The sequence below is a fragment of the Corvus hawaiiensis genome, chromosome 4 (genome assembly GCF_020740725.1).
Source record: "Corvus hawaiiensis isolate bCorHaw1 chromosome 4, bCorHaw1.pri.cur, whole genome shotgun sequence".
NCBI lineage: Eukaryota > Metazoa > Chordata > Aves > Passeriformes > Corvidae > Corvus > Corvus hawaiiensis.
In genome coordinates this window covers 19645191-19660084 of record NC_063216.1, presented here as the reverse complement: position 1 = coordinate 19660084, position 14894 = coordinate 19645191, and the positions used below count along the sequence as shown (strand labels likewise).

General features: G+C 38.0%; 1 protein-coding gene across 2 annotated transcripts in view; it reads left to right on the top strand.

Moving 5' to 3' along the window:
- TRIM24 (tripartite motif containing 24) overlaps nucleotides 1-14894 on the top strand; it is a 58668-nt gene that overhangs the window by 28490 nt on the left and 15284 nt on the right. For both annotated transcript variants that reach the window (XM_048300380.1, XM_048300379.1), the window contains exons 3-11: nucleotides 1551-1698; nucleotides 4222-4354; nucleotides 5633-5749; nucleotides 6768-6882; nucleotides 7554-7700; nucleotides 10320-10437; nucleotides 11678-11943; nucleotides 12575-12739; nucleotides 14670-14849. In XM_048300380.1, coding sequence (XP_048156337.1) covers nucleotides 1551-1698; nucleotides 4222-4354; nucleotides 5633-5749; nucleotides 6768-6882; nucleotides 7554-7700; nucleotides 10320-10437; nucleotides 11678-11943; nucleotides 12575-12739; nucleotides 14670-14849 — 1389 coding nt within the window. The remainder of the gene's footprint in view (nucleotides 1-1550; nucleotides 1699-4221; nucleotides 4355-5632; nucleotides 5750-6767; nucleotides 6883-7553; nucleotides 7701-10319; nucleotides 10438-11677; nucleotides 11944-12574; nucleotides 12740-14669; nucleotides 14850-14894) is intronic.

The window sequence follows — 14894 nt, the reverse complement described above, 5'->3', positions numbered from 1 at the left end:
ATAGGAATAAGAATTTTTACTGTTAAGAGAAGAAGGGAATTACAAGAAAAACCAAGGAGAAGTTAAATTTTTGAGATTATTTTGAAGAAGAAAACTTTCAGGCCTCATTTTTGAAAAGAAACAGAAAAAGGGGCACAAGCCCAATTTTTTCTCCTTTGCAGGTCACCTTTAGTGAAAAGAAACTGCTTCAAACTCAAGTGACAACAGGAGGGGTTGACAGCCCTTGTGTTGTAATTTCATTTCTCAAAAGAGACTTGCTTTGAGAGGTAATATGATCCAGAAGAATAAGCACAGCATTGGGAATCTGGAACTCATGTTCAAATTCCAGTTCTGTCAGTAACTTGCTATCTGGCCTAAGGCAAGTTTTGTGCTAATTTTTCTCTTTCCTGAAGAGGAAACTGGAACATAGTTCTATGTATATAGTTTTTATCTGCATAAGATATAAATATTTCCTTTCTCTTTAACTTAATCTATATTTACCATATGTGGGTACAGTCATTTGGTTGGGGTTTTTTTAATCAAACTGAAAACAAAACTAAAACCTAAAATTTTCTCCTGTTGCTCCTGTGAGCAGAAATCTGTCACTGTGGTCTGTAGGATGCAGCAGTCTTCAGACGCCTTGAGGCTTTGGTTTGCAGCAGTGCTAAACGTTGCCAGAAATGGGTGGTAGTTACCTAAACAAGTATCTGCATAAGCATGTTCACTATTTTTTACTACCAAAACCCCATTGAAGGTAGGACTACAGAGGCGTTGTAAAGGAGGGGTAAAAAAAATGAAATAATGTTATGAACGTGTGAACTGGTGTTGTCCATCATTCAGAGTTTTCAACCAGTTGTTCAGACTGTGGTACTGTAGCAGTTTTTTCTTGTGTATGTATTTAGTCTGTGCAGAGAGGTTTTGGTCTGCTGACATGTTTGTTTTCCTTAATTATTTTTTTTTCCTAGGTCTGTTGGGTATAGTCCATAAGCCTCAGGGGTTAACAGGCCACAGTTTGAAAATTCTTATGCATTGGTTGCAAATCTGTTCTGGGGTAACTTTTTTGACAAACTTAACTGGAATACTGTCTTTTAGTGGTGATGCTAAGATTCTTGAGAGGAGCCTTGCTGCTCAGTACTGTGTGTGCTTCCTGAAACCCAAGCAGGTGACAGGAAGCTAAAATTAGAGCTGCTGTGTGAACTGAGGGAGGCTTCTAAAATCAGAGCAGTGCTGGTTGTGTTCTGTCATTAGTAAATATTTCACAATATACATCTTGTATATAGTAAACATTGTATGGCTTCTGAGTGTGCAGGGAATGGCAGAAAATAGTGGTCTGACTTTCATCATGTCAGGCAAAGATTTTAGGGTAACACTGACAAAATGACCTGTTTCTTTGAAAAGTCACATTCAATTACTTCTATGCTGTTATTTATAATGTTCCTGTACCTCAGGCAGTTTTCCGTTCTCATTTCACTGTTTTCAGAAAACGATGGAAGTGCACTGATGATGTATGAAAAATAACTTGTGTGTATATTCCAAACTTATTTTGACAGCTACCTTTTCTTCCTCGTCAGGTCTGCACAAGCTGTGAAGACAATGCAGAAGCTCATGGGTTTTGTGTGGAATGTGTAGAGTGGTTGTGCAAGACCTGCATCCGAGCTCACCAGAGGGTTAAATTCACCAAGGATCATACTGTGAGGCAGAAAGAGGAAGTATCTCCAGGTAACATATTTATAATTTCACAAAGAATTTGTGTCTGCACTGGAAAATTATATTGGACCAACACACTTGTTTTAAAAAGTGGTAAACTGAAAGCTGGTTTTCTGTCAGTTTTTTGTCTCAGATAAGTTGAGTAGTGGTAAAGGTTGTTTTTCTTTATTTTTTTTTTTAATGTAATATGTTTTAAACCAATAAATATACATAGATTTTGTCTTTCAGGTGGATTAATTGCAAATTATTTTCTTGACTTTAGAAATCAGCTGCAGAAAATACTTCTTTAGGTATTTGGCTCCTTTAGTTTTACTTAGAGGTCTAACAAATGGTTAATATGAGCTTTATTGTTGTAAGGAACAACAGGAAAGGAGCACTGATAGATTAAATTTTTTCAGCATTCTGATAAAAAGCCAGCCAAAATTCATTGTTTTAGCAAAGTATCTTTTGATGAAATGTTTTACCTTAGAAATGTAAGGGAAGTATATTATGAATTGGGGCGTTTTTCCTCAGTAGGATCTAGGATAATTTGGGCTGGAAGGGACCTCAGGAGATCATCTAGTCCAGCCTCCTGCTTCAAGCATTCAGTTTTGAGCTCCAGTTGCTTGGGGCTTTATCCATTTGGGCCTTGGGAACCAACAGTGGTGAATGTGGTGAACAGTACAGCCTCTCTGAGAAATCTTGACTACTCTGTGGTAGAAAAGGTTGTATTCCTGTTCATTGAGAACCCCTTTTGTTTCAGTTTTTTCCCCACTGTGTCATGTCTTTTAGTGTCATTGTAGGAGAATAATAAACATTATAGGATGCTGACAAACATTTACTGGTTCTAATATGTTCATTGGACTTCATGATTTTTCTTGTAAAGGTATAATTTTTAAATTTGATTTTTGTTATACATTATTTTAAATATATGTATTATAATATGTATTTATTTTCATTCCACCCTATCTAGTATTATGAGGTAGTCTGTTGCTCAAAGGGTATCTTCCACCATGGTACTTTGAAGATATACACTGTATTCTGTATCCCATTTTCACACGTTTAATCAAAAGTGAGTAAAGTGTAGTTTCAAGAGAAGACAAAAGTGAGTAAAAGTGGCTGATGGACTCTTAGGCAGAAGCATGACTTGGTGGTAGGAATGGTCTCAGTGCATTCAGGCCTCTTTGGGAGGAAGTTTGTTGATGAGTTGAAAAGAATTTTGACTGAAGGACAGAGATCTGAAAATAACTTCTTCCAGATTTCTTGAAAATAAGTAAATGAAGGGGAATGAAAAAGAGTCCTTATTGATCTGCAGTGAAGGATGGGCTGCAGTGTTGTACTAGTTTGAAAACAAACCAGTGGGAGACACCAAGTCAGAATAACAATTTAATGGAAATTAAAGAAAAGGGAAAAAAAAGTAAAAGAAAACACTGTCAAACTGACAGAGTCAAGGTACAACCTGACACCCTGTTAGGCAGGGTGGTGGTAGCAGTCTGGTAGAACGGTGGCTGCAGTCCTCTGAAGCAGTGATCCTGTAGTAAAAAGGATCTGCTCTTCCTCAGAAAGTCCAATGGTGGCTGTGTACCTCCTGTCCTCTGGAAATCCAGTGGGAAGGGTTGTCTCTGGTGGTCAGAGTCCCAGATTATATCCACGATGGGATGCCTGGTTCCTCCCTCTGGGTGGAGCATCTCACAACGGGGTAATGAGTCATGAGGCCAAGTGTTGATGAGGCTCATTAACAGAAGATAGTCTGGAGGGAGTTATCTCTGAGTCATGCAGCAGGACAATGATGGGCAATTAACAGCAAGATAGTCTAGGGGGAGGAGGCAAGGAAACACTGCCCCACCTGGTTTCAACAGCTCCTGAGGATGGTAATAGAATACACTGCAACCCAGGACAAATGTGAAGCCAGTTTTCATTACAGGCCCTGTAATCCTTATGAAATCAGTGTCAAACTTAACTCCTAGGAAATGAGGCTTTGTCAGTTAAACTGTTTAAAGAACAGATTTCATTTCTATGATCTGGTGGTGTTTCCTCCACCCTTTGGTGTTTGCTCACTAGAAACTGAAGTGAGACCTCTCACCCATCTAAAATGGGGTCCTGAAGGGAAGTTCCTATCTCCTGGTTATTACATCCTGGATGTTCTGCACTTTTGAATGCACGTGTCTTGATATCCTCAAACCCCTTTTCACCAATTCAGCTGAGAAAGAAGACAGAGCACGAATTAAGTCAACCACCTCCTCACCTCCATTTAAGAAAGGAACTTGCTGGTTGTGCAATGTCTTTTGCAGCCTCAACAGTACTGGCTACTCCTTTTGTAAATAGTTTTGTGAGGCCATAAGGAATTACGTTAAAATAGGTTCTAGACATTTTCCATTAAAGAGGGTGCTAGTTCCATGCTTGAGCAACAAGAGTGAGACATTGCAGTTTGAGCTTATGGCTGTTTTAGTCTCAGTGATTGACCTGATACACACTTGCACACGTAAGGAAAAACAGGAGAATGCAAATCTTGAACAAGTTCAGTAGCCTGTACTAACATCTTCGTTTATTCAACAGAGGCAGTTGGTGTGACCAGTCAGCGACCAGTGTTCTGCCCTTACCACAAAAAGGAGCAGCTGAAGTTGTATTGTGAAACCTGTGACAAGCTGACCTGCCGAGACTGTCAGTTACTAGAGCACAAAGAGCACAGGTACCAAAGCAAAGCACATGTTTTATCTATCTCACTTACAGGAAGGTAGCTTGAAGTAGATTGTACTTCTAGCTGTATGGAATACAGTCAGGTGGAAAAGTGCAACATAAAACTCAAAAATAAACTGAGGTTGTGTCCCAAAGAATGTGATTGAGGAGTGTGTGTTACATTTAGAGTAAAACCTAATTCTTCCAGTTGTTAATCTGGTGACTTAAACACAAGACCTTTCTTTACAGTCAAGTTATTTGGTTAGAATTGTTGCTATGCAGCTCTTCAGAGAGTCCGTAGAAAACACAGGGGCTGTGTTATGCAACTGTACACTTACATGTAATTTCTCATTTGTCCTTCAACAAGATGATTATATAACAGCATTACCAAACAGTTTCAGAATGGAGTAAATGGGGATTTTTTTCTGTGAAGAGCCCTTTCAAAGGAGGAGTTAACCTACAGTTTGGCTAATACTGTACTTGGACAACACTATGACACCAGAATCTTTGTGTTGCTGTTCTTTGGTCATCTCTTACTGGCCGCTGAAGCTGAAAAGCAGAATTATATACAACTTCTGAGTGCAAGGCAAAGATCTTGCTGGTTGACACATTCAGTAGTGTTTTGGGACAGATGCACTCTGGTTAAATATTATATGCTTGCTGTACCTGATGCAACCACCCAAAGAACTTGCTTGCCTGAGCAGGTGAACGTCAGTAGGTGGGAAAGTGTTGGCTGCTGTTGCTCCTTGGAACAGCCTAAACATTGCTCTTGCAGAGTTGCAGTCTTTCTCTTATATTCTCCTTTTCTTAGGATTTATATCCCTTGTATAATGTGCCACCTCTTTTTGTCCTCAAATTTTTAAAGATTTTGGTTCCTTGATTTAAAATGTTGCCAACTTCCGCCAACTCAGCAATCTCTTCTTCTATTTCTGCATCCTTGTCTTGCATGAAGTAATAGCTCACATGCATTTTCACATTCAAAGTGATGACTACCTCAAAACAATAATTTTTCTTTTGCTAAAATTAGGCTATGGTCATACAATGTCCTTTTGTATCTATGAAAATTGTAAATTCTTCCCCCAGTATGACCAGAAATAGACTATAAAATTAAATATACTATAAATAAAATATATCAGCATTTGCTGGCATATGCTTCCATGATGACAGTTAAATTTTGGATTTGAGCAGCTTCTTTCTTCAATTAAAGAAGTATTATTTGTAAGTCACTCTGCTTTTTAGCAAGTATATCACACTTTTTACAAGTGTAAATCCTCACTGCTTTTTACTACAGGTACCAGTTTATAGAAGAAGCTTTTCAGAACCAGAAAGTTATCATTGAGACACTAATCACCAAATTGATGGAGAAGACTAAGTACATAAAATATACAGGGAAACAGATCCAAAACAGGTATGTATCAGATTTTGAGGTTAAAACTGACAGAAGGCAACTTTACATATACTGTAGTTTCTTGAAATGTTTAAATTAGTGTATTTTGTACCTCTCTCCTTTAATTCTTCCAGAAAGAGGAATTCTAAAATCTTCAGTTCACTGTAGTGACTGTTGCCTGTTCAATGTGCTTGGTTGTGTTACGTAACTCTTCTGCTCGGCCTGTGGACTTAATGTTGCTTGGGTGCAACAAAACAACTTATGCAATAAAGACTGTAAAAGACAGTCTTAAATGCTTCCCCACCATCAGCACATTAATTTTCTTAGTGTAGATCCCTCTTAGAAAGTGAAAGGTTATGACTCATGTTTTCATAATGTTTGTGACATGTGTTTGAAGATTTATGTAATACTTTTATGCCTGGGGCTTTATTCACTGGGTACTACAAACCTGGGAGAAAAATAAATCTGTAAAATGCAGTCTGCAGCGAGCCTTTCTGGTTGCTCCTTCAGGAGAGTTCAGGGGCAGCAGTACCCAGGGAGATTCAGCACAGTCGGGGATGCCGAGTATGACTTGAACTCTTCCATCATCTTAGCAGTAGAGGTTTCCCCAGTATAACATCAAGCTTTGCTGTTATGAGTTTGAGCAGTGTTGTTGACATGGCTAAATCAGTGCCATTCTACCATAGATGGAAATTAGACTTAAGCAGTTTTGATTGCCAGGAACCATTCCAGAGAAGTTCTGGACAACTGAAAATTGACAATTTCAATTACCACTAGCATTTAACTTTTATCAGTGACAGATGTCAGCAATTTTACCGAGTTACGGCATTAGTTAATTAATTTTATCATAGGTCACTCTTACTTGGTCTGTATTTCTGCCTGTAATTTTCCTGACTATAAGTATCTGATGATACATGTATTAATTGATGCATATGACCAAGAAGTATTGTACTCTAAGCAACAGATTTTTTTTTTAATACTGTTTAGAGGGTGGGTTTGTGAGCTAAAGAACATTATTTTCTATACTGTCTACTTACAGAATTCTTGAAGTGAATCAGAATCAAAAGCAGGTGGAACAGGATATTAAAGTTGCCATATTTACACTGATGGTAGAAATAAATAAAAAGGGAAAAGCACTGCTGCATCAGCTGGAGGTAATTTAATTTCTATCATAAGAAAGAAAAATGTCAGTCTTAATATTTTTTTTCTATGTATTCACATTAAAGTAAATTTCTAGCTTCAGTGCCCTGTGCATGTCTTATCATGATTCCTAAGTGGAGAGATGTCCTATACCAGCTACTTGAGCCAGTGGGGTTTCTGGTGGAGACAAGTTTGGCTTTCGAGGGGTGGTTGCTCTTTTGTTTGTAGTTATCTGTGTGCCCTGGTTTGTTGATCAGGGATGTCTCTGAGCCCAATTTCTTTCTCCATTCTTTTGCAATTTATAATTCTATGCATCATGCATGAAAAGTGTTCTATGAGAATTTTTCATAAATTCAACAATCCAGTAGCAAATCATAGGAGAGAATTGTCTAGAATGGACACCTGGAAAAATAGAATCTCCAGTTGTGTTTTAAAAAGTGTGTGTGTGTCGAGAGGCACACACACACATATATAAATATATATAAAATGTGTCATTAGCACAGCAAGTCCTGATATCTTGAGTAAATGTGTAGTGACTTTTCTTTTGATAGCTGCATCGGGGGCAGGAGTCCTTTTTAGAGGAGCTAAGTGAAACCACTTGATCATTGTGAGTTACCAATATGAAAGCTAATGCCTTTTAACTGCCCATTGAACCTTTTGACTGGAACTGCTTTTCTACTTGCAGACTCTGGCAAAAGAGCATCGGATGAAACTTCTGCAGCAGCAACAGGAAGTGGCAGGTCTCTCTAAACAGCTGGAACATGTCATGAATTTTTCCAAATGGGCAGTTTCCAGTGGGAGCAGCACCGCGCTCTTGTACAGCAAACGCTTGGTAAGGTTAGGAAGACAGCTCTCTCCATTCACTTAGAGACCAGAGTTAACTCAGATATGCAAGCACATGCTTGTCAGGTGTTCTAGGGTATTAGAATTTTTCATGATTTTCTACTCATTGGAATATTTATATATAGTTTTTCGTGGTTTTCTCTTTAACATAAATGCAGAATGTTTCTATTAATTTGGCTCTCTGGTCATGGTTCTTTCCTGTTACAATACCACAGAACTTCTGTAGATCTGCAGAAATAGGATCAACTCCTTTTCTCTGGGTTGAAAACTGTGAACCTGTGAAACTCTGGGAAAAAATGCTGTGTGTGCTACATCATCAGTGTGCTTCTTTTCAGTACTTGCTACAGCATCTGAGTAAAAACAGTATTTGAAAAACAGTATTTGTATATCATAGTATCTGGTATCTAGCATTTTAATGTAAATATTATTGTGTGTCTTTGTTCTGTCAGATTCATCTCCCACTAAAAGTCTTCCAAAACTGATAAAAATTAAACTAGGGCTTTTGTTTGTCCATACAAACAAGTTACAAAGCTAAATATTTCATTGCTATAATGGCCCTTAAGGTCTGAGTGCACATTGTCTCACTAAACTGACTGTTCATGATGAACAGAAATCCTAGAAAATTTGAAAGAAAAAAAAGCAAACCAAAAGCTTACCTTGATTTTTCCAAAGGTTACTAGACTGTACTTGCCTGATAGCAGAAATCTGTAACAATGCTGAGGAAAGATGCTAGATGCTTTTTTCCCCCCAAATTCCTATAAACTGGTTCACAAAGTTTTTTTCTTTATTTTCTCATTGATTAGTTGAGAACCTACATGGATATTTGTTGGGGTTTGTTTGTTTGGGTTTGGGTTTGCTGTTGGGTTTTGCTGGTGTTTTTTTCCTTTTTTTGATACCCATTGATACTGCAGGCTATCCTAGAATATTGCTTGTTTTTTATCAACTTCAGGTCGCTAAATTCATTGGGTCTGCCTTATTCTGCCTCAGCCAGTCATATTTTTTTAATTGAATAGAGAAAAAGGACATCAGACTGAGTCATGTTGTTTATAATTGCTTGGTGTTGCCACAAAGACTCTGCTGTGTAAGAAAACAAGTTGAGTTTCAGGCTTTTTAATCATGTAAACACTAGGCAGCTGAAGAAAAGGACCATCTAGCCCATAACCCTCAGCAAATGAGAAGTACTTTTGAAAAGAACAGATTGAGCTTTAGAAAGCTGGTGCTGCTTGGGAGTTGAGTAGCTAACCTATCTGTGGGCATTTGGAAAAATCTATTTCCAAGCAGTGATATGTAGAGGAGCATGTGAGACTTCTGCTCCAGCATATCCAGGAGAGAGGAAGGAATGCCCGTCAGATTTAAAGGTTATCATTACAGCTTGGGGGCTGTACTTTTCATTACAACTAACATGAGGTAACTAGTCATGAGTTTATCTACAATGCCTGTGTGTGTGCACAGTAGTAGGAAAATAATGGAACAAACTGTGACAGGAACTGTGTGTGACCAGTACTGGTAACAGGACAAAAGACTAGAATTTCTGTAGTGTCGTGTACTTGATTCTGTTAGTATACACTGAAATCCTAAGGAAGTCTATATCCAAAATATTAATAATGCACTTAAAATTTTCCATGGTCGTTTAAAAATCTTGAGTCTCATTAAATGTTTTTTGTGTCTGGTCTTAAACTGACCTGCCTAAAATTGAAAGAAAAAACTTGTTCGCTGGAAGCTCTTATAAAATTCCTCTGGGGGAAAAAAAAAAAAAAAAGCCCAACTTGTATTATTTTGAACAGTTAAGATGATTTTGCCAAATATTTATCTTTTCTAGGAAATAATCTATCACTCAAGAAAAACAAGAGGTTTTTTTTTCAGGATCTGCTGTGTGTGATTCTAAAATTAGTGCCTGTTATATTTCTGTATATCAGTTCCTGACATTTCTAGGGAAACAACTGCAAGACAACATTTTCTTTCTAGGAAGTAGATACATTGTGAGCATTTGGTAGAATATCCTCTTGTGTAATCACAGTCCAGTTCTTGGGAACCAAGGTATTGGAAGAATCTGAAAATATCTGTGAATCTGAGTTTTCAAAGACAGTTTATAAAAATCTGTTCTTTGGCTGTCTGAAGAAAACTTAAATTTAGTACAAAAGAAAATTCCCTGTGACCATACTTGTTGCCAAACGTATGGCATACTTTTCTTTGACAGAAAAATGAATGAGATAAAATAGATTTGTAGGGTAAAAAACATCAATGGTTATGTAAATCTGAACTTCACTTGCAAGCAGTTAAAATCATTGAATATAATGGCCTAGTTTTTGGAAAGATATGTATTTCTACTGGGAAGAATTGTTATTTTTGTTTAGGCTGTAGCTAACTTCTTTTTAAAAGTACTTTAGGAATAAGGGGAAGATGTTAAAAATACCTCTTTATTTGTAGCTTGGACAAGTTTCTCTGTCTTTAACCTCAGTTCTCTAGGGGCTTGTTCAGGGGGCTTGGTGGTTTTTTTGGTTGCTTGCTTTGTTTGGGGGGTGTGTGTGGTTTTGGGATTTTTATGCTGTTCAGATACATGGCTCTGGCCCCAGATGAAAAAAACCCCTTGTTTTTTTTCCTGTTCTAGATCACATATCGACTACGGTATCTTCTCCGAGCAAGGTGTGATCCTTCACCAGTGACTAACAATACCATCCAGTTCCACTGTGATCCTAGCTTCTGGGCTCAGAATATTTTCAATCTAGGTATGATAAATTTTTATTAGCCCTTTGGAGTCTTGATCCTATTTTGAAAGCAGCTTTCTTTTTGCGATGATAGCCTCTGCACTGTTCATTTCTTGATTTACTCTGTTAAATGTATTTCCCTAACTGTGAAAAACATTTAAAGTGCATAACATGGGGAAAAGTATTATTTATGAATACTATGAGAAAATATTAACAAACTTACCTTGTTTGAACTGTGTATGTGATGGTGAAAATAGCAGCTTTCAATTTTCTGGTCAATACATATAACTTCTGGCTTCTGAAGCAAGGAACACAGTTTATAACCCTATCCTGAGAATGGGTTCCTGCTGTCAACCAGCACTCACAGGTCCTTTCCCATGGGACAGCTTTCAGCCACGATGATAAGTGCCCTAGAAACTCAACAGCTTAGCAGGAGAACTTAAAGGTTTTAGAGCTCTTTTAGGATTTTGACTGTTGTTGTGCTTCCTTTCTCTCTCCACTGTTAGCTTGGTGGGCAGTGTTGTTTTTCTGTCACGTGCAGAAGGCTTTGTGAGATACATGTGGGACCTTTTCTGCCTTTCATCAGAAAGTGCTCTCTCAGTGTAGGGGCAAGTGTATGATTCTCTACAGTGTCAGAGAAAGAAAGTGTTACAGCAGTTCTTCAAGGCAAACAAACTCCTTTTCCCAGACATGAGGACATTGGATGGTAGCAAGGAAATTCTCCGAGTTTCTTCTTTATAAATAATTTTCTTAGACAGGAATTGAAAGTGAAACTTGTTTCCAGAAACCAGCTGTCAGGTTGTGTGGTGATAACTCTGAACTGCTGCTCAGCTGAGATGTTTGTCATGACTCACTTTTTCTTGATTTTGGTGGGCTCTTTCTTTGGTGTGTGTTCATTTAATGAACTTGTGAAATATGGTCCCTTACATTCTGAAAAGTGCTATAATAGAGATGGCACCTGTATAGACCAGCACTGAGGTTCTTGTAAGAGTTTAGGTGATAGATAAAACCATATCATGTTTATGTATATAGTTTCAGAAATCACAACCTTTAGGCCATTTTGTTTATGATCAAATGTGTTCACTTTCTTTAGATAAGCTAGATTTAAGAACCAGTGAAGAAAAAATAAAGTCTGAGTAATGGTACAAGTTACTTCAGGAATGGTTTGGGTTCTAGTCAGACTGCATATTGCTGACCTGTGATGGCATTTCTGCTAACTACCATACTTTGGTATTGATTTTATTTATTTTGGCTAAAATAGGTTCTTTGGTAATTGAAGATAAGGAAACCCCACCACATATGCCCAAGAGCCCTGTGATGGAACCAAACTTACAGCCACCAGGCAGCTTACCTTCCAACCAGCTCTCCAAGTTCCCGACACAGATCAGCTTAGCGCAGCTCCGACTCCAGCACATGCAGCAGCAGGTCATGGCTCAGAGACAGCAAGCTCAACGCAGAGCAGGACCAGCAGTTCTGCCAAACCCAAGAATGCCAGGAGCCATGCAGCAACCTCCTGCTTCTCATCAGGTAAGTTAGGACTGTTTACAAAGAAGAGTCTCTTTTTTTCATGGCACTGAAGGAGAAAGTAAAGTAAGATAGGATAAAAAGGAAAGAACTTAAGTCTAGATACATAATTCCAGATAGCTTCATCTTCAGCATGTGGCTATGTAGATAGAGAACATTTTCTCTACTGAGAATTGAATGGGCATTTTAAACTTGCCTTGCAAAATGCATGGTAACACTCAGCCTATATTTATTCATTAAAAAAATAAAATCTTGTTTTATCTAGCCGTATATAGTGCTGAGCAACATTTTTGAATTTTTGTCAAGTGATGAAAAAGTGAATGTCATTAATTTTTTTCTACATCTCTTTTGCATAATACCCAATGATTCTCCCATATATCTTTCCAAGATGGAAACACTCTCACTGGCTCTTGTGATATCTCTTCATATATTAAAATAATTCAAAACTGTCTACTAGGTTTTAACATTGAAAGTCTATGCTTTTGATCATTCTGATAAATGGTGTGATAGTATTTGTTTGCATATAATTTGTGAGGAGTTTCAGAAGTTTAAGAGAGCCATTTAGTAAAAAATGTGTGGAATATTGAATAGATATCAGCTAACTTGCAGAACTGTTTTTATGGTTTTTATGCAGGCACCTCCGCGCTTGATTCATTTCCAGAATCATAGCCCCAAGCCCAATGGTTCAGCTCTTCCTACACAACAGATGAGATTTCCCCAAAATCAGAACCTGCCAAGGCCAGCAGTAAAGCCCAACCCATTGCAAATGGCATTCTTGGCGCAGCAAGCTATAAAACAGGTAGAGTTCTTTCCCTTTTCACTCTCCATTTAGAAATAAAACATCAAATGTGCTTTGTGTCATATTTTATATTATACTTCTAGAGTGCTTTTCAATTAAAACAGAGGCTGCATTATTTCTCTATGACAAGATACCCATAGTTTTCTTAATGAGGTAACTGTCAAGCTGCTTTCATTTTGACAGTTCTAAGCAGCTGAAGCATTATGGACCTGAGCCTCTGTGTGTGTCGTGTAGGTGTTTCATTGTCTTACTTGCTGTTACTGTGGTTTCTGACCACTAATGCAGAACTTAGCATGGCCATGGTCTGCACACTGCAGTCCATGAGTAGACAAAACAGATTATAGTGGCTTCACCAGGAACCTTGAATAGGAAGTTAGAGCTGCCACGATTCTCCAGAGTATGGCAAATCTGAACTTTTACAGGTGAGGGGAGAAAGCAGAGTCCACAATTGTGGGACCTCTGCTGAGTGAGACTGATCAGTGCCCAGCTAATCAGCAGCTGAGCTGGGGCAGAAACAAACACATCATATGTGTTCTAAATGTTTAGGAAGGATCATCTTTATTAAAAAGCCTATTATTAACACATGAATTGTTAGGTGCATGGAAGGAAAGAGAAAGTCATGTCACTAGAGGTAAGCAGGAAAGGATCAAACAAATCTGTGACCTGAAAAGTGGTGTAATACCATTTATGTTTGCAGTGCTTATGATATCAGAGAACTAATTCCAACAAAATTGTGTAGCAATGAGAAATAAAGACACGGACCCTCTTGGTTCTTGTTCCGAAGAGAATTGAGTTTATTGCCATCACACAAGGCCTTATATACTGTAGGAGTATGCCTAAGCTTTTATACTATGCTAAAAATACACCATGCAGGCTTTATACTGTGCTAAAAATACACTAGCTAAAATTATACCTGTTAGCATTTTTCTTAACCAAAACAAACACACATTGGCTGCATGTCAACACCTGTGTTGCTGTCCTCGTGTCTCCTTAACCAGTCAGCACTCTGCTTATGAGGAGGTTACACAACTTATTTTTTCTTCATGCCAGCTGCACATCTTCCAAAGTTCTTTTTGTGAGTGAACAGAAGTGATCAGAGGCCTAGAAGGCTCTTATTCTATAAGATTTTTCTTATCTTCCACAAATTGAAGAAAGCTGTACAATATCTAAGAGAACTTGTAAGAATAAAAAGTAAGTCACTTGTATTCCATGCCTCTGAAAAGAAGACTGGCCTGTCTACAAGCCTTTCTTTCAAGATACCTCATTATTCAGTAATGTCTTTCTGAAACTAGAGGCCAGTAAATAGAAGGACTGACTAAAAAGGAATTGAGCAGAGTCAGATTTTGCCTGCAGTTGCCATGAAATTCCATTAAAGTCATTGAAAACTGCATACATCTAAATGAGAAAGAAATTTGGTCTGACTTGACTGTGCACTTCATATCATGGTGTTAAATATATATGTGGATGGAGGTCCAGTCATTTCAAATTCTTAATGACTTTGTTGTTAAGGGAAGCACAACATCAAAGACTTGATGGCATCCAGGTGACACTGTAGCCATTTACTTAGTAAAGCACTGGAGCAGTTGTGCATTCAGCCTGTTACCTGTAGCGCTTTTATTTCACAAAAACTGTTACATTTCTTCCACAACACTGTCAATGCAGCATGAAATATTAATAGATACTTAACACTGAGGTATAGCTTTGAATTTAAGTATTTGCATTCATTTCTTCTATTCATAGTTTTCAGCTACTTGTCATCTTCTGTTGTCTTGTGAGGTTGGTTTTTGAAATGAGATAACAGTAAATCAGGATTTTATGTTTGAATTCAGCTTCCTGAACTGAGCTGCTGGTTTTATCAGTATGTTCAGTAGATGCGACCTGTTGCAAAGAAAATAATGCTGAATTGTGGATTATTGTCTCTTCTTTTTAGTGGCAGATCAGTAGTGGACAAACTTCAACCACCCCTTCAACTGCAAGCAGCACAACATCGACTCCATCCAGCCCCACAGTCACCAGTGCTGCTGGGTGTGATGGAAAGAATTACGGTCCCCCTGTGATAGATTTGAGTTCCCCAGTGGGGAGCTCCTATAATCTACCATCTCTCCCTGATGTAAGTGTAACATAGAAGCAATATTTTGAAGTCTTAATGTTTGTG